At 40.8% G+C, this 20527-nt stretch overlaps 1 protein-coding gene across 5 annotated transcripts in view; it reads right to left on the bottom strand.

Annotated features, from left to right (window-relative positions):
• Positions 1-1675: 1675 nt before the first annotated feature.
• The window catches only part of Git (ARF GTPase-activating protein GIT1), a 105108-nt gene continuing 86256 nt past the window's right edge, over positions 1676-20527 (bottom strand). For all 5 annotated transcript variants that reach the window (XM_070096442.1, XM_070096445.1, XM_070096443.1 and 2 more), the window contains one exon: positions 1676-1870. In XM_070096442.1, coding sequence (XP_069952543.1) covers positions 1676-1870 — 195 coding nt within the window. The remainder of the gene's footprint in view (positions 1871-20527) is intronic.

The raw sequence follows: 20527 nt of genomic DNA, 5'->3' as shown, positions 1-20527 counted from the left end.
TCTCACCACTACAAACCTTGATGAATATTTGCCCAAACTTTCTTGGAAAACATCAGTTTCACAATTTTTCTTCTTGGCACCTCCAGCACCATCAGAATTCTTTTAGTGTGCCAGAGACAAGATAGGGTGACGAAACAATCGAAAATTAAATGATACGCATTAGAGAGTATGGTAAAGGTCACCTCCAGAAGCCAAATGACAACTTGTCTGAGTATGTACACCAAGGTGTAATACTAGACCTTCCCTAAAGCAATGGCCTTGCCCTTGACATGGACAAAAATAACTGCAACTTGCTTCAAAGCTGTTTATCACGCATGATTCAAGGTCTTGGACACAATATTTAAATAAATGACAAACTTTCTGAAAATGCAGGTTACAGCTGCACGAATTATGAGAGCACTGTATTTTTAATGTAATTGAAAATGTTTTGGATGAGCCTGAAAATAATCAAACAAGCCACAATCTAGGTTGTTGTTATTACAGGTGCTCCTCGACTTATGATGGTTCAACTTATTTTGACTATGATGCAAAAGCACTTACTCTGGAGATGAAACTTGAGATAATTACCCAACGTGAAGGTGGTAAGTCCGTAACTTATATTCATTTATTTACTTTTTAATATTGGTATCTAGTTACAGTAACTATTTTATCTACTTATTCAATGACAGTATTTAATTATTTATTTATTTATTTATTTAGCATATAATATTCACATTCGACTAACGATGGGTTTGTTGGAACCTAACTCCATTGTAAGTTAAGGAGCACCTGTATCATTGAAGCCAAACGTGTTATGTTTATACAATTACTGCCTGTCACTTCAGCACCACATTCACCTTTGCACACGTACTATTTTGCTTTTGGAAATGCACAAAGAAACCAAGATAAAAATGCATTCACATTGAATGAATAACCTTTTTGCTCTTACAGTAATTATTCCAAGTCCCTATAAGGGACATAAAAATCATTACTATGGCATATTTTTGCTGCCACGCTGAAATATAGGCATAGAGATTCCTTACAGTTGAAATCTTATTAAGTCTTATTTTTCTTTTGTTACATACACAGTAAACACTAGAAAAACCAGTTTCTTTTTGTTTAGTGAAATGCTTGCAAAATTCTTTAATCTTATTTGATAAATAAAAATGCATATACGTACATGTATACGTACGTCTCCATCCATCTCGCCATATTCACAATAAAACTATATGAAAATACATGATGTCCTTTTGATTCAAAGTTGTAGTTTCTGAATTCAGTCACAGATATACAGACTTTCCATTTTGTTTCAAGAGTAGGATGCATATACTTTGATATACATTATTTTTGCATTAAAAGCATGCTACCTATTTCACTAAAAAAAAGATGCAGTCACAGAAGAAATAATAACAATTAAAAAAAAATCAGGATATAATTACCTACATATTTTAACTTGCTCACTCACAGCCAATACTCTTCAGAAAATGCCATAAAGACTGGTTTGTCTAGTTGATCTACAATACTAGTCTTATGTGCAGTAGGATGAAGATTAACTGTGACTGCAGTGCATGAGGAGGAGGAACATGACCCGTGCCATTGCAAACATTTCACACTATTATTCAACTGGAAGTATACTATTTCCCTTCATTAGAGATAGAAGAACCTAAGTAAATATATTATTACCAATGCTTAACTTTCACTGGAAGTGTGTTACCAACACCTTTGCACCCTTGGCTATGTCATACGCACATTGTATAACCTGCTGGGTAACAAACTTTGGATCGAGGGTGTGTGCATGAGAGGCAAGATGTCCGCGGCACTCAGTCTGCAGTCTGCTGGCACTACTCACCAACTGACGCAGTGCTCCCTGCACCCCAGAAGAGCACCGAGTCTACGTGTAGCAAAAGAACTTATTAAACAGTAAAGCAAAAAGAATGATATCTATATAACTAATTAAATTTATTATATACATTTCCTACACAGAAGTGTATAGAAAAATTTGTTGATCCAATGCAGTATAACATGTGACAATTTAATCCAAAACATATAAACAAATAAATCTGTAGCTTGACCAGATAAGCACAACTAGGTAAGTACTCTTACACATACAAGTATACACAAACACACGAGGTATAATCAACATGTTCCCAGGCTGAATATAGTGTGAACACTAGAATGTAACACTGAAAATACATGATGTGTACATGTGCTTGGCATTTTGTGAATCAACCCCAGAATGGGGTCTGTAGCATCTATTTCCAGTGTTCATAATTACAGAAGGATTCCCGTATCCATGGATGATACGTTCCAAGACCTACCATGGATACCCAAAACTGAATAGCAAACCTATACAGTAGGGCCCCACTTATTCGGCAGGTTAGGTTCCAGGCTACTGCCAGAAAGCAGATTTTGCCAGAAAGCAGAACTCCATTTTTTTTTCCATTTATAAATGCATATAAATGCCAGATAACAAGTTTACACTAACATATTAAGTTAGCAACAGAACTAGGCATTAAAAAGTGAAATACACACACAGTACACTGATTATTTACCTCAAAATATTTGTAGTCTTAATGTAGGGCAAAAGGCGAGTAGTATTTACTCAAAGAAGTCAGGTGTGGTAGCCCTCCTAGCCTCCCCACCCACACATACTATACTACGATACTTAAAGCCCCCTAGAGCGATAAAATGCATATACAGTACACACATTACTTACCTTAAAATATTTGTAGTCTTAAAATGGTCTTACTGTAGGGCGAGAAGTGAAAAGTATTTATCTGTAGAAAGTCGTGTGGGATGTATGGCATCCTGCCTGACCACTTATAACTACGCTCCCTAGAGCGATAAAATGCATATACAGTACACTCATTTTTTTTTTTTTCCAACAAGTCGGCCGTCTCCCACCGAGGCAGGGTGACCCAAAAAAGAAAGAAAATCCCCAAAAAGAAAATACTTTCATCATCATTCAACACTTTCACCACACTCACACATTATCACTGTTTTTGCAGAGGTGCTCAGAATACAACAGTTTAGAAGCATACACATATAAAGATACACAACATATCCCTCCAAACTCGTTAATTACCTTAAAATATTTGTACTCTTAATGTACGGTGAGAGGCGAGTTGTATTTGTCTGAAGTAAAGTTGGGAAGTATGGGTAGCCAGGAAGGGCAGCCCTCCCAACCCCACCCACACACAATGTAAGCAAACCAGATGAACGCGTCTGGTTCTCCTCGCAAGTCCTACAAGTTGCCAGGCTACCATAAGTCCTACAAGTTGCCTGGTTACCACAAATTTCCTGGCTACCGCATCTCATATTTTTTTTTTTTTTTTTCAACAAGTCGGTCGTCTCCCACCGAGGCAGGGTGACCCAAAAAAAGAAAGAAAATCCCCAAAAAGAAAATACTTTCATCATCATTCAACACATTCACCACACTCACACATTATCACTGCTTTTGCAGAGGTGCTCAGAATACAACAGTTTAGAAGCATATACGTATAAAGATACACAACATATCCCTCCAAACTGCCAATATCCCAAACCCCTCCTTTAAAGTGCAGGCATTGTACTTCCCATTTCCAGGACTCAAGTCCGACTATATGAACATAACCGGTTTCCCTGAATCCCTTCACTAAATATTACCCTGCTCACACTCCAACAGATCGTCAGGTCCCAAGTATCATTTGTCTCCATTCACTCCTAACACGCTCATGCATGCTTGCTGGAAGTCCAAGCCCCTCGCCCACAAAACCTCCTTTACCCCCTCTTTCCAACCCTTTCGAGGACGACCCCTACCCCTCTTTCCTTCCCCTATAGATTTATATGCTTTCCATGTCATTCTACTTTGATCCATTCTCTCTAAATGACCAAACCACCTCAACAACCCCTCTTCTGCCCTCTGACTAATGCTTTTATTAACTCCACACCTTCTCCTAATTTCTGCACTCAGAATTTTCTGCATAATATTTACACCACACATTGCCCTTAGACAGGACATCTCCACTGCCTCCAACCGTCTCCTCACTGCTGCATTTACCACCCAAGCTTCACATCCATATAAGAGTGTTGGTACTACTATACTTTCATACATTCCCTTCTTTGCCTCCATAGATAACGTTTTTTGACTCCACATATACCTCAACGCACCACTCACGTTTTTTCCCTCATCAATTCTATGATTAACCTCATCCTTCATAAATCCATCCGCCGACACGTCAACTCCCAAGTATCTGAAAACATTCACTTCTTCCATACTCCTCCTCCCCAATTTGATATCCATTTTTTCTTTATCTAAATCATTTGATACCCTCATCACCTTACTCTTTTCTATGTTCACTTTCAACTTTCTACCTTTACACACATTCTCAAACTCATCCACTAACCTTTGCAATTTTTCTTTAGAATCTCCCATAAGCACAGTATCATCAGCAAAAAGTAACTGTCAATTCTCATTTTGAATTTGATTCCCCATAATTTAATCCCACCCCTCTCCCGAACACCGTAGCATTTACTTCTTTTACAACCCCATCTATAAATATATTAAACAACCATGGTGACATTACACATCCCTGTCTAAGACCTACTTTTACCGGGAAGTATTCTCCCTCTCTTCTACACACCCTAACCTGAGCCTCACTATCCTCATAAAAGCTCTTTACAGCATTTAGTAACTTACCACCTATTCCATATACTTGCAACATCTGCCACATTGCTCTTCTATCCACTATCATATGCCTTTTCTAAATCCATAAATGCAATAAAAACTTCCCTACCTTTATCTAAATACTGTTCACATATATGCTTCAATGTAAACACTTGATCTACACATCCCCTACCCACTCTGAAGCCTCCCTGCTCATCCGCAATTCTACATTCTGTCTTACCTCTAATTCTTTCAATTATAACTCTACCGTATACTTTTCCTGGTATACTCAGTAAACTTATTCCTCTATAATTTTTACAATCTCTTTTGTCCCCTTTCCCTTTATATAAAGAGACTATATATGCTCTCTGCCAATCCCTAGGTACCTTCCCCTCTTTCATACATTTATTAAACAAAAGTACCAACCACTCCAACACTATATCCCCCCCCTGCTTTTAACATTTCTGTCATGATCCCATCAGTTCCAGCTGCTTTACCCCCTTTCATTCTACGTAATGCCTCACGTACCTCCACCACACTTACATTCTGCTCTTCTTCACTCCTAAAAGATGGTATACCTACCTGGCCAGTGCATGAAATTACTGCCTCCCTTTCTTCCTCAACATTTAAAAGGATAGTGAGGATAGTGAAGCTCAGGTTAGGGTGTGTAGAAGAGAGGGAGAATACTTCCCGGTAAAAGTAGGTCTTAGACAGGGATGTGTAATGTCACCATGGTTGTTTAATATATTTATAGATGGGGTTGTAAAAGTAGTAAATGCTAGGGTGTTCAAGAGAGGGGTGGGATTAAATTATGGGGAATCAAATTCAAAATGGGAATTGACACAGTTACTTTTTGCTGATGATACTGTGCTTATGGGTGATTCTAAAGAAAAATTGCAAAGGTTAGTGGATGAGTTTGAGAATGTGTGTAATGGTAGAAAGTTGAAAGTGAACATAGAAAAGAGTAAGGTGATGAGGGTATCAAATGATTTAGATAAAGAAAAATTGGATATCAAATTGGGGAGGAGGAATATGGAAGAAGTGAATGTTTTCAGATACTTGGAAGTTGACGTGTCGGCGGATGGATTTATGAAGGATGAGGTTAATCATAGAATTGATGAGGGAAAAAAGGTGAGTGGTGCGTTGAGGTATATGTGGAGTCAAAAAACGTTATCTATGGAGGCAAAGAAGGGAATGTATGAAAGTATAGTGGTGCCAACACTCTTATATGGATGTGAAGCTTGGGTGGTAAATGCAGCAGCGAGGAGATGGTTGGAGGCAGTGGAGATGTCCTGTCTAAGGGCAATGTGTGGTGTAAATATTATGCAGAAAATTCGGAGTGTGGAAATTAGGAGAAGGTGTGGAGTTAATAAAAGCATTAGTCAGAGGGCAGAAGAGGGGTTGTTGAGGTGGTTTGGTCATTTAGAGAGAATGGATCAAAGTAGAATGACATGGAAAGCATATAAATCAATAGGGGAAGGAAGGAGGGGTAGGGGTCGTCCTTGAAAGGGTTGGAAAGAGGGGGTAAAGGAGGTTTTGTGGGCTAGAGGCTTGGATTTCCAGCAAGCGTGCATGAGCATGTTAGATAGGAGTGAATGGAGGCGAATGATAGTTGGGACCTGACGATCTGTTGGAGTGTGAGCAGGGTAATATTTAGTGAAGGGATTCAGGGAAACCGGTTATGTTCATATAGTCGGACTTGAGTCCTGGAAATGGGAAGTACAATGCCTGCACTTTAAAGGAGGGGTTTGGGATATTGGCAGTTTGGAGGGATATGTTGTGTATCTTTATACGTATATGCTTCTAAGCTGTTGTATTCTGAGCACCTCTGCAAAAGCAGTGATAATGTGTGAGTGTGGTGAAAGTGTTGAATGATGATGAAAGTATTTTCTTTTGGGGGATTTTCTTTCTTTTTTGGGTCACCCTGCCTCGGTGGGAGACGGCCGACTTGTTGAAAAAAAAAAAAAAAATTTAAAAGTTCCTCAAAATATTCTCGCCATCTACCTAATACCTCCCTCTCCCCATCTAACTCCCCTACTCTGTTTTTAACGGACAAATCCATACTTTCCCTAGGCTTTCTTAACTTGTTTAACTCACTCCAAAATTTTTTCTTATTTTCATTAAAATTTGACAGTGCCTCTCCCACTCTTTCATCTGCTCATATTTATGTTAATTTATTCTACTGTGGGGTGTATTTAGATAGATTAAGCAAAATGTTTATATTAACGTTTTATACGATATTTAATGCTCCTATGAGTGATTGTGTTATTATTAAAATAGCATCTTCAAGACTAATAAGACACTTAGTGATTTTAACCCTTTCAGGGTCCAAGGCCCAAATCTGGAGTCACGCACCAGTGTCCAAGAATTTTCAAAAAAAAAATTTGTTATTTTTTCTTCTGAAATCGTAGAGAATCTTTTTGTGAAGGTAATAAAACAAAAAGTACGAAATTTGGTGGAAAATTGATGAAATTATGCTCTCGCGAATTTTGATGTGTCAGCGATATTTACGAATCGGCGATTTTGCCGACTTTGACTCCCATTTTAGGCCAATTACATTATTCCAATCAACCAAATTCTTAGCTATTTCACTAGTATTACTTCTATTCTATCGATTGAGCACAAGAAATCACCAAGTCAACTGTTTCAACTACAAAATAAAGTGATCTGAAATTGTTAATTTGTCCAATTTAACACAAAGTTCAAAATATTCCAATTTCAAAATAGGGTCCAGAATAAACAATGTAGGCATTCCTGGCACTAAACTAACATTTCCTCTGTTCATTAGTTATGTTTTGAGGCTTTACAAATAAATTCCATTTTGATTTTTTATTCACAATGAATTTTTATTCACACCAAAAAATAGAAGATTTACTGTTATGCAATACTGTAATAATTGTATAAATATTATCACCATATTTGTGAATGCATATTAGACCCACCAGCTGACGTGTATTAGATGTGTGAGGTCGTTTGTTTACTCTTGAATATCGGCAAAAATTTAACATTTCCGCTACTTTGAGCTCAGTTTCAAGCCATTTCCAGTGCTAAAACCAATCAAAATCATCTCTATTTCTGTAATATGTCTTCCATTCTATCAAATGAGACCAAGAAATCGCAAATACAACTAAAAAAACATACGAAAAAACACTGCAAAGTTGCTGTTTTAATCGAAAAATCATTATTTCAGTTTTTTTCTCTCATTATACAGTGTGCTGCAGGATCTGTTTTATGTGGTGCACACATACCACATAGATGTATTCTCTCATATCTAGGCCCAAATGTACCACTCCCAGTTTATCAGAGTGAGCTGAGCTCATGGCGTAGATCTACGGTTTGGACACTCACCGTAAAGCCGTAGATCTACGGGACGGACCCTGAAAGGGTTAATGTGTACCTGCATGCCAGCACTGTGCAAGTTTTTTTTTTTTTTTTTTTTTTTTTTTTTTTTTTTTTTTTTTTTTTTACCACACAGAGTTTGACAAGGTTATTTATTGACAAGCTATTTACAGGTTAAGGATTCCTACCTTTATTGGCAAGCTAAGAGCTGTTACCTACATCAGCTCATTTGAAAGCATTTTTGTTACGAGACATACAAGTAGGGAACAGGATGAAGTTGGAGCATCTGTGGGCCAGCATTTTCATTAGGTACAAGTATGCATAAGTATAAGTTATAATAATAATGTAGGTATGTATTTCGCCTGGACTACATACCTACACCTACCTACACAGCTACACGATATTTAATGTTGCCAAGAGACATATTACCATTGGCATACCATGTTCACTGAGTTTAATCGTTTATAACAGCTACCATTAGATGACGTCATAAACAAAGAAGTAATGAATAATTCAAGCCGAGAATTGTAAACAAAAGCGTCATGTATTAAGGGGAGTGACGTAATGTTTTCCCTCCACCCGGCTACCACACCTTAGTACATAAACAAAATGTTTATGTACTATGTAACATGTTTTTTATATAATTTTGCTGAAAATATCATAGATGGATTAATGAAAATGTCTATATTGACGTAAAATTAGACATTTAATGTGCCAGAGTGAGATTATTATTACATAATAGAGAGATGTGCACATGGAGAATGTAAACAAACCAGGTGGCCCGCACCGTATTTGAAAGAAAACTTGCCGTATAGAAAGTTTTGGTCATAATTTGAGATTAGCATATTAGCGGAAGGCCGTAAGGCGAAACACCGAAAAGCGGGGCCCTACTGTACATGTCAATTTTTGTTTACATACATACCTATGACAAAGTTTAACTGATAATTTATGTGCAATAAGTCATGAATTAGCACTTTTTTCACTGATGGGAAGCACTTCATGGCTTCTCTTTGGCTTTGAAGAACTGCCATCACTACTAATGTGTTTTGGTGTCATTATTAAACAAAATTAAGGGTTATTTTTGGGCCAATGTAAACTGTGGATAACTGAAACCATGGAAACTGAACCTGCAGATACAAAGATCCTACTGTATGCATTTTTAGCTACAGGAGCAAAGCTAAGCTTGTAATGTTGCATATTTAGTAATTACAGTTATATAATATTTTAAATATTCAGTGTCTATGTTAATATATTGCAGTGCACTCATGACTGCATCATGAGGAATATTTTATGTAACAGAATGCATAGACAATGAATGAAACAAATCTCTGATATTTAATCTTTTTAGACAACAAATGAAACAAATCTCTTTGATATCTCCCCTTTTTCACAATCTGAGTAGAAACTCCATGCAAATAAAAGACTGACATCACAATTCAGATTACCCTCCAACTGCAACATCCCTACTCCTCCTCCTTTAGAGTGCAGGCACTGCCCTTCCCACCTCCAGAACTCAAAACTTGTAGTACATCAGGGTTTCTATTAAAATGCTCCTCTCAGCCACTATATAAACAACTGAGCAAAAACTACTCAATTGTCTGACCCCATGGAAGTACCTGATATGCAGTACAAGATGCAGTCATCATGAAATACATTACAAAACAGCAATATCTTTTACAAGTACTGCTTATTTTATATACAGGTACAATACCTATCAAGGGGTTAAGTCATAAAATACCAAGCATTTATACATACATTCTGCCTCGGTGGGAGATGGATGGCCAGTGTGTTAAAAATAAAAAAGTTTTTCTCTGTTACAATCATTAGTGCTCTCAAAAGGGGGGTGTGTGTGTGTGTGTGTGTGTGTGTGTGTGTGTGTGTGTGTGTGTGTGTGTGTGTGTGTGTGTGTGTGTGTGTGTGTGTGTGTGTGTGTGTGTGTGTGTGTGTGTGTGTGTGTGTGTGTGTGTGTGTGTGTGTGTGTGTGTGTGTGTGTGTGTGTGTGTGTGTGTGTGTGTAATTTTTCTGAGCTTCATCTAAAAAGTGCTTGATGAATGTTGAGAGAATTTTATCCATGTAAGATTAATTTCCTTAAAGAGATCTAAATACACAAGTGAGACACTGTCAAGAAATGTTTAGTATGATATCTGATGTGCTTCATAAAGAGCATACAAGGAGAATGACATTGGTAGGATAAAAAAAAAAGAAAAATAGATAAACTGATGAGAAGTTGCAAGAGTCAAACATTCGGAAACCAGCTACTGTAGTTTGAGAGAAAATGAAGATGTAGAAATGGTGAAGCATGACTGAAGAATGTTACTCCCTACAAGAGTAGTCTGTGGTGTTAGGAAAGTAGGCACAAGAGGAAAAAGAACCAACTGGTGGAAGAGGTAAAACCAGCAAACAGGAAAATTTTGTTTTCAGTAATAATGAGACAAGAGGGTGGAAATAGCTTCGGTTTCCTCATCCCTCTGAGAAGTAATTTCTTTTGTCTCAAACTTACTACTACTACTTTCAGCCCAACTTAAAGGATTATTATTATTATAATCAAAAAGAAGCGCTAAGCCACAAGGACTATACAGCGCTGCAGGGCAGGAAGGAAGCGAGGGCATCAGGTGGCAAAAGGGAGATGGATGAGTAATAGGTTACGGACAACAGCGGGGCAGCAAGAGACTGAACTAGAAAGGGCTGAGGGGAGTGCGAAAAGTATCATCAGAGTTTGTGGAGTAAATCAGTCGTTGTCAAGAAGTCAATGAGAGAGTCAGGATTAAAGGAGGGTCCATCAGCAAGAAGGGAAGGTAAAGAGAGAGTAGTAGAACGAAGACGACGTTGGAGGTAAATTCTGCGTGCTCGTTGATAGAGAGGGCAGTCTAACAGAATGTGGCTAATCGATACTGGAACTTGACACTGCTCACAGAGAGGAACAGGGTGTCTCTCCATGAGATACCCATGAGTAAGACGAGTGTGGCCAATGCGAAGGCGGGAGAGAGTGGTCTCCCAACCTCAGCACTGATGACAAGAAGACGGCCAGTAACCTATGCTCGGTTTAATAGAATAAAGTTTGTTACCGAGCAGAGTTGACCAACGTTGTTGCCAACGGGTGCGAAGGTGGGTAGCTATTGCAGCAAAATAGTCCAGAAATGGAACACCTCGATAGGAAATTGGTAGGTCATGTACTGCTGACCGCGCAGCAGTGTCTGCCTGTTCATTGCCCTGTACGTCGACATGACCAGGGACCCAACAAAAAACAATATCTTTATGTTTGGTAGAGATACGGCGTAGCCAAAGTTGGATACAGAGAACAAGGGGATGAGATGTATCAAATTTTCGTATAGCCTGTAGAGCACTAAGGGAGTCTGAGACTACTACAAATGATGACACAGGCATAGATGCGATACGAATAAGTGCTGCAAGAATGGCATACAGTTCAGCAGTAAAAATGCTAGCTGAAGATAGTAAATGCCCCCGTACGACGCTGTCCGGAAACACTGCTGCGAATCCGACGCCGTCTGAAGACTTAGAGCCATCTGTGTACACAGCGGTGGCATGAGAATGGGAGTGGAAGTGATCAAGAAAAAGAGAGCGGGAAGCCACCGTAGGCAGTTGAGCTTTCGAGCAAGGGAGTGAGAAAGAACAGACCCGAACAGCTGGAACTTCCCAGGGGGGTAGGGAAAAGTGAGATGCTACATGAACATATAAAGGTGGTAACTGAAGGGAAGACAAGAGTGAATGTAGGCGAAGAGAAAAGGGACGGAGCAAACAGGGGCGGCGAACGAATAAAGAATGTCTACTAATATCGGTGACCATTCTATAAATGGAAGGATTGTGCAGATCGTGAGAGCGTACATAGTAACGAAGGCAATGGGCATCACGGTGATCAGACAAGGATGGAACATTTGCTTCTGTATAGAGGCTCTCAACAGGGGAAGAGCGAAAAGCACCAAGGCACAAACGTAAGCCTTGGTGATGGATAGAGTTAAGGCTAGAGAGAGTAGCAGGAGAGGCCGCGGAATAAATCTGGTCACCATAATCGAGTTTCGATAAAACGAGGGCTGAATGTAGGCGAAGCAGAGTTCGACGATCAGCTCCCCAGGAAAGATGAGCAAGGGTTTTAAGAAGGTTTAGCCGGCTGTGACAAGTTGCCTTCAGAGAGGTAATGTGAGGTTTCCAGGTTAACCGACGGTCAAAGAGAAGGCCTAGAAACCTGACTGTATCACGTTCGGGGATACGGGAGCCATAGAGATACAAAGGATGATCGGAGATAACAGAGCGTCTAGTGAAAGTAATTTGGCGAGTTTTGGTACTTGAAAATTTAAACCCATGTGTGGTGGCCCAAGTGGAAACACGGTCGACCGCATGCTGGAGAGAAACTGCAATAAGGTGACAGTCAGCGCCTGCACAAGCAATAGCGAAGTCATCAACATAGAGTGATGACCAAATATTGGGTGGAAGAACAGAGGCCAAATCATTTATAGCAAGGAGAAAAAGTGTTGTGCTTAGAACACATCCCTGAGGGACACCTTCAGCTTGGACGAAGTCCGGGGAAAGAACATTATTGACTCGAACACGGAAATGTCTGTCAGTTAAAAAGTTCTTAAGGAACGATGGTAGATTGCCTCGGAGGCCTAAGGAATGGGCCTGGGCCAAAATATTATACCTCCAAGTTGTGTCATATGCCTTCTCAAGGTCAAAAAATATGGCAATAACTGAGTGATTAATCGCAAAGGCATTACGAACATACGTATCCAAGCGTAGTAAGGGGTCTATGGTAGAACGACCCTTACAAAAGCCATATTGACTAGCGGAGAGACTGTTGTGAGTCTCTAAATACCACATTAAACGTCGATTTACGAGGCGTTCCATCACTTTGCAAACTGCACTAGTAAGAGCGATGGGGCGATAGTGGGAGGCATCATGTCCTGTAGTACCCGGTTTGCGGAAAGGGAGAACAATGGCAGATTTCCACAGCTGAGGAAGAACTCCTTGTGCCCAAATAAGATTGAAGAGGTGTAAGAGGACTACAAGGGCTGACCGATGTAAATGTTGTAACATACGAATATGAATGTCATCAGGCCCAGCTGCCGATGATCGGCAAGCTGAGAGCGTTGCCTCCAGTTCTTGAAGTGTAAAAGGCACATTATACTGTTCTTCTGCGAGAGAAGAAAAGTCCAAGGGTACTAACTCTCTGGCAGACTTTGAGGAAAAAAACGAGGGGCATAGATGGAGCCCTCGGGAAATACGGACCAGATGTGTGCCAAGTTCAATGGCAACGTCGAGAGGGTTTGCTATATCAACACCAGTGACCCGTAGAACAGGAGCCGGGTCAGGAGAGTATTTACCACTCAATTTCCTCACTTTTTTCCAGACTGCACTCATAGAAGCAGAGGTGATGGTGGAAACATAGTCTCGCCAACAAGTGCGTTTAGCTTCACGGATGACACGGCGAGCGATCGCACGCTTCTGCTTAAAATCAACAAGTCTCTCAGTGGTTCTATTGTACCGGTACCTGCCCCATGCAGCACGTTTCAAACGTACTGCACGAGCACAAGCAGGAGACCACCAAGGCACGCACTTCTGAGAATGCCTGCCTGAGGTTTGGGGTATAGAATGAGAAGCTGCGGTATAAACTGATGTCGAGAAGATGTGTAGGAGCTCATCAATGGAGGATGAAGAAGGAACCTCACTAAAAGCAGTGAGGTGTGAGTAAAGATCCCAATTTGCCTGATCAAATTGCCAGCGAGGGCTACGGAAAGGTGGTGAATAGGAAGGAGAAGTAAGAATGATCGGAAAATGATCGCTGTCATGTAAGTCTGGTAGAACAGACCAGGTGAAGTCTAGTGCAGTGGAGGAAGAGCAGACTGATAGATCGATGAAAGAGAGAGTATGAGTACGAGGATCAAAATGGGTGGGAGTACCCGTATTTAAAACATGGAGGGGGTGAGAGGCAAGAAAAGCCTCCAACTGAATGCCACGTGAGTCACAATGAGACCCCCCCCCAGAGGAAATGGTGGGCATTAAAATCACCAAGTAACAGAAGTGGTGGTGGTAAGGATGAAACAAGAAAGGCAAAGTCTGGGATAGAAAATGCTCGAGAAGGAGAGAGATATAAAGAACATATTGTAAACCACTTATTCAAGTGGATACGGGCTGCAGTGTAATGCAGCGAGGTATGGACAAATAGTTGACAGTACGGAATATCATTGCGTAGAAGAAGGGCACTTTCATTAAAGGTCCCATCTGAGAAAGGATCCGAAGAATACAATAAATTATAGCCTGAGATAGGTTGGAAAACAGCCGAGTGTAATTTTGGTTCTTGTAAGCAAGCACCAACAGGGGAAAACCTGGAAAGCAACATCTGAAGCTCACCCCGATTACCCCTGAGGCCGCGGATATTCCACTGTAAATAGGCCATGATTGGCGATGAAGAAAATATCAGGAATCTGTAGGTAAAGGCACCTACGGACTAGAGGGGTTAGAAAAGTCAACGTGTGGTGGCATTGGAAGATGTTCAAGTAGCGAAGGAACGGAGCGTTGCGAAGAATGGGGTTGTGAAGATGGAGGAGAGGGAAGAGAAGGAACAGGAAGTGAATCAGTGTCCATTGAAGGTTTAGTCTCTGCAATATATTCTGAAATGGCTTCAAGTGTTTCTGAATTCAAAGATGTATGGGAGACCATATTGGAGATAGGAGGAGGAGGGTGAGTAAAGATTGGGACAGTAATGGACTGTACCAAAGTAGAGGGGGAGGGAAAAGTGTAAGGGACTGGAGATGAAGTGTGGGGGGGGGGACAGAAGAGGCAGAAACCTGGGAGGTGACAGAAGAGGGAGAAACTTGGGAGGGGACGGGGGTGGAAGGCATAGTACGAGGAGGAGGGTGAATCTCCACACTTGTAATAGAGCCAGAGAGAGGGGAAGAACTAGGTACAGAGACTGGAAAGGTAAAGTGTGGAGGTTGAAGAAGGGAAGGAAGGGGCAAAGAAGATTTGAGCAATGTGGATTTTTTGGACTTCTGAGTAGAGGGGCGATTGGTATTAGGTGTCGTACGAGGTCTTGTCAATACTGGGGCTTGTGAGGAAGGACGCGAAGATGTGAGAACAAACTGAGTTGTAGTCGGGACGTCAGAGCCAAGGACAGCAAAAGGATTAGATGCCGTAGTGGCTATGGGAGGGGTAACAACAGAGGAGGCTGCAGAAGATGGGACCCCAGAAGTGGGGGGACGTTTGGAAACACGAGAATAAGAAACATGGGGTAGTCTCCCTTGGAGGTGGAGATGAGTAACTGCCATAGCATAAGGGAAACCTTCTGCCTCTTTGAGGCAACGGATTTCACGTTCATTTAAGTAGACCTGGCAACGGCGGGAGTACGAAGGGTGAGCTTCATTACAATTAAGGCAAGATGGAGGTTGACTGCAAGATGTATTAGAATGGTCGTCGGCACCACAGACTGGGCATTCGGCCATAGATCTGCAATATTTCGCTGGGTGACCAAAACGCCAGCAATTTCTACATTGTTGCGGTGTAGGTATCACCTTTCGAACTTGTAACCGATGTCCCGCGACATATACAGAGGACGGGAGTTCTCGGCTGTCAAAAGTTAAACGAGCCACATTGCAAGGGTAACGTCTCCGCCCCCAGGCAGGAAGGACATAAGTGTCTACTTTGAGGATTGGGAGATCCTGGAGTTCCAGCTGTTCAAAAATGTCATTGCCACATGACTGGAAATTCTGTTGGACTATGGTATGGGGCAGAACGACAGTACCACTACAAGAATTGAGAGAAAGATGTTTTCAATAGTGATAGGAGTAGTATCGATATTCTAAAGGAGAGAAAGATCATGAGCTTGGGTAGCATTCTGAACAGTGACGATGCGCGTACCGCTCTTGAGCGCGTGAAATGAAATATCTCTGCCAACATGACGCAGGAGCGCTTTGGCAATACTATGGTCAGAAAGGTAGGCAGAAGAAGAAGTTGGTCTTAAAGTAAAGAATTTAGTCCATTGTGTGGTCCGAAACTGAGCGTGGAGAGGGAGTGCTTGACGTGTCGGTCTTTTCCGAGTAGAATGGGAAGGTAACGACGGAGCATCATCAGGAGATTGATGTTGGCTTTTAGGAGTAGGACCGGAGTTGGTCCAGCATGAAATGGGTGGGCGATTCGAAAATTGCCGTACCATAGAGGGAGAAGCCGGAAGCATAGTCAAAGGAGAGCGGAGTTCAGACAAATCGAAGGAGTCAGTCGAAGCCCCGGTACCTGAAGCGGGTGAGGAAACAGCACCAGCAAGAGGTACAGGGGCATCAGGAGTGTCCGAAGAGTGGTCTAAACACAAGGCAGGGTCAGAATGGGGTGCGGTATCAAGAAGGGGCCCGGGGGTAGTGGTTTCATGGACCAGGGCTGCCATGGTTAGGTTACTCCTTTGCTTTTTGTTTTTAAGAAAAAAAAAAAGAAAAGAAAATAAAAAAAGAATAAAAAAAGGGGGGAGCGGGGAGGAATAGTTCTCAGGAGGAATGAAAGGGCCGGAAATCTCCCTTCGCGCCCAAGAGGACCTCAACACCGCTAGTGCTGCAGATGCAGCATGGAACCCGTGCCATACCCTACCCTTCATGCCAGTAAACCAGCAATCCGGGATAGCAACCTCACATCTGCCGAGCTACCTCGGTGGACAAAAGAGAGGGCAGCCGGATATCCGCCACAAAGCATACCTCCTTCGGCCACCACCCCCGGAATCCGAAAGGTGGCTTCCAGAGATACACCCGTCGCCCAAAAGACACCCCAAGCTACTCCGGGATACCGGAGAGGGATCGGGACATCCCCAGGCGATCCAGATTCCACGGCAAACTACGCCACCGCCAAGAACCTCAACGGAATGGGATGGACCCTGGTGTCCTTTCCCCTACCTAGGAACTAGCGCGCCTGTGGGAGGAATCCCGAAGGCCAAAAAGAGGAAGGGCAAAAGGGAGGGGTGAGGAGGAGGAGGAGGAATGGAAAAAGGGGAGGATGGGGAGGATGGGATAGGGGAGGGGAGAATGGGGGGTAATTAGGTTCGGTCTGAGGAAGAAGACCAACAGGGCTAATTCCTCAGACCAAGAGCCTCTTCACCACGCCAAGGAGCCCCCCTTGAAGAGGCCAACTTAAAGGAGAATATGTGATGTTTCTCTGGTAAATAGTATACTAGTGTGTTTGGTAGATGTGTGGGTCTTTATAATAATAAATCTAATTTTAAGTGGGAGCTGCAGTAACTGCTGTCTCCAGATGAGAAAGTGGTACCCAGAGATTCAGAAGAAAGGCAGAAGAGACTCATCAAGGAGTCTGGAAGGGTGAGTAAGTGAAGACCAAAGTGAATTCAGGAGAGTGGTGATGGGCATAAGTAAATGTATGGGGATTTGGGATATGATGAAATGAATGTGAAGTCAGACCTGAAGGCAATCAAGTGTTTCAATCAGCAGTAAAATACAGTACTGTCAGTTACTTTTGTTGTGTGGGGCTCAGATACAATGGTACATTCCTAGTGTGATGCCAGACAAGTGTGCATCCCAACAACAATGGTAAAAAAAAAAAAAAAACATATACATGCATTTATGGACTGTGTGAATTTATTTGGGAGTGCAATGAACACTAATCAATGAAAATGGAGAAACCCACTTGGAGAAATAAATAAAATATGACAAGTAATAAAGAGGGAGGTAAAGAGGGCCTAAGAGGCCAAAATGTAGAGCCTCCTTCTTATTACTTATTTTATTCATATCTCTAGATATGTGCTTGTTTTATTGTATGATTTTGTGTGTACAAATTTACAGTACTTATGGCTTAATAAGCAAAAAATATTCAATAAGAGCAATATGTAATGCATCTTACTTGGGAAATATATAAAAATATCACTACAGATACCATTTTACAAAGACTTTTTATTGGTACAGTACATGTGTTTACATGAAACAATATTCTTTCATAATATGATTCTGACCTTGGTGAAATACGAATAAGGTAGTCATTGCTGAACATTAAAACAAAAAATGGGGGGGGGGGCAACAATTTTTTCTGTAAGAATGCAAAATTTTCTAAGAAGCACTGTAAGCTTTATTTGAAATACCATAAATATAAGCCTTTATGATGCAGCAAACTACATGGAATGTGCCATCTATAACAGACTCTTCATTGTAAGTAACAGGGACAAAACTTGTTAACATTTAATCATCGATTGTCTCACCTTTTTAAAAATTCCTTGACTCTTCTAAATTTATTTTGATTTTCCTGTTTGCAAACACACATTAAAATCACTGATGCTGAGGAACACAATTAGGTCATTTAAGGAGTTGTAACAAAATAAAACTATATTCCTATTTTTTTTTTTTTTAACATTTCCAGTTTCATTCTCAAAGGAGAGAAAAAGTCTCATTACATTTTCATACCCCAATAACTATTGAACACAAGGCTACAACAAGAAATCTATGTACAAACAAGAATAAAACACACATTTATTGAGGCTTAGGTACACAAAATTAACATTTTTAATTTTAGATGATTAACCCTTAAACTGTCCAAACGTAGATCTATGTTCACTTGCGTGGTGCTCTGAATATTTTGAAAAATAAAAATATAATTTTTTTTCTTTTAAAATGAAGAGCACATTTTTCTACACGTTATAGGATTAAAAAAAAAATTTTTTAGGGTCAGTACTTACCGAGATATAAGACCGTGAAGTTGGCTCTGGATGCTCACCTGTTGGCAACATTGACTCATGCTGCTTGCAGAAGTGTTGCCAATATACTTTTTTCTCATTTTTATTTTAATTTATATATTTTTTTTTGTTCTGATAATTACAATTTATAATAGTTCTTGTAATTTCATAGCCAGTCTTTGTTCTGATACTAATATTAGGTACTGAAATGTTGCACAAATAGTCACAATCACATTGACAGGTGAACATTTACACCTGCCTGGGTTATTTACTATTGCCTAGAAATATATACTAAGTATTTATAGGTCCCAGCAATGTTTTACATACCCTGGCATATACCTTGAAGCATGGTGTTATGAAAGGCATCCCTATACTGTTGACAGCCTAGTGACATTTGATAAATGCCCGCCGCTCCAGCTAACCCTCGCTGTATTTGTTATCACTGTTACACACAAACATGTCTTGTCTCTGTCTATTTATCTGTCTGTATCTGTCTATCTGCCTGCCTGTATGCCTCTGTATTTGTCTTTCTGTCTGGCTGGAGTATATGTATATCGCACTCCTTGAAGAATTGTGTTATGACATCTGTTATCAGCTCAGTGACATTTGATAAATGGGTGCTCCGGGAACCCTGGCTTTATTTGTCACTGAAACACACAAACATGTTTCTATCTATCTATCTATTGGTCTGTATCTTTGCCTGGAATTTTTGGGTTATCCTAGGTAATTTACACAATGTATAATAACTGTACGTACTTATGTGTACATGTGAGACCGAAATATAGATAGACAGATATAGACAGAAACAGCCAGAGACAGCCAAAGCAAGCCAACCGGCCAGCCTACCAAATACATAAGAACATAAGAAAGGAACACTGCAGCAGGCCTACTGGTCCATGCAAGGCAGGTACAGGTCACCCTCCCCCTCTGGCTTGGACCAATGACCCACCTAGTCAGGTCACATCCACTGAAGGAAAGAGCATGACATCACACCTAATAACACAAGCTAGTCAGGTCCAACTCACACCCACCCACACTCATGTATTTACCTAACCTGTTTTTACTTTCCTCTTAAAATGGGAGTGTTAATGTGACATGGCATCAGTGAATCCCTGGTGTTTGCCACGCTATTTGCTCTAGCTGGCTCTCAATTGAACTGGTGCTCCCACAAGGTACTAAGTGCTCCCAGATTCTTCCATGTCTAGGCAACTCAAGCCTACTGTGCCAAATTTGAAGGAATGAAAAATAAAACATTGATCTACGTTTGGAGCGCTACGCATGCAAGATCTACATTTGGACAGTTTAAGGGTTAATACATGTGCAACACCTGTGTATCTTTATTTTGGAGACATTTGCCAACCAATGGCAAAATGACTCCAAAAATCAAGATACCCAAGTATTGCATATTTGTCTTACTCATCTACTTGTCAGCTTTGTAAACAAGTCTCTCCCTACTTCAACATGCATCCTATTTTTTGGTACTCAATAATAATCTTCCCAACAGTGTATAAATTGTGCATTTACAAGATTTCAAGTGTGTAGGATCTGAGAGCAATCAACATACAACCCCCCACCCCAAAAAAAAAATGAGAAATGACAAGGAAGGCTGAGATGAACAAGTGATTAAAAGAGGTGTTCTCAGTGGAAACAGGTAACATCAGTCAAAGAAAGGGTACACAAATAGGTACTGGTCACCATATACACAACAGGGAGAGAAGTGAAAGATATTTTGGATCAGCTGGATACACCAAAAGGAAGGAAACTCTGACAAAATGCCACCATGGATTTGGCAAGAGGGAGCAGAAACACTGAACTACTAGCTAAAATGTACAAGTCAGTGGATATGGGACAATTACCAGAGATCTGGAAAACAGTAAATGTAGTCCCAATATTAAGAG

The sequence above is a fragment of the Cherax quadricarinatus genome, chromosome 53 (assembly GCF_038502225.1).
Source record: "Cherax quadricarinatus isolate ZL_2023a chromosome 53, ASM3850222v1, whole genome shotgun sequence".
NCBI classification, from domain to species: domain Eukaryota; kingdom Metazoa; phylum Arthropoda; class Malacostraca; order Decapoda; family Parastacidae; genus Cherax; species Cherax quadricarinatus.
Note: the sequence above shows the minus strand (reverse complement) of the source record. Positions and strands in the feature narration are given on the sequence as shown.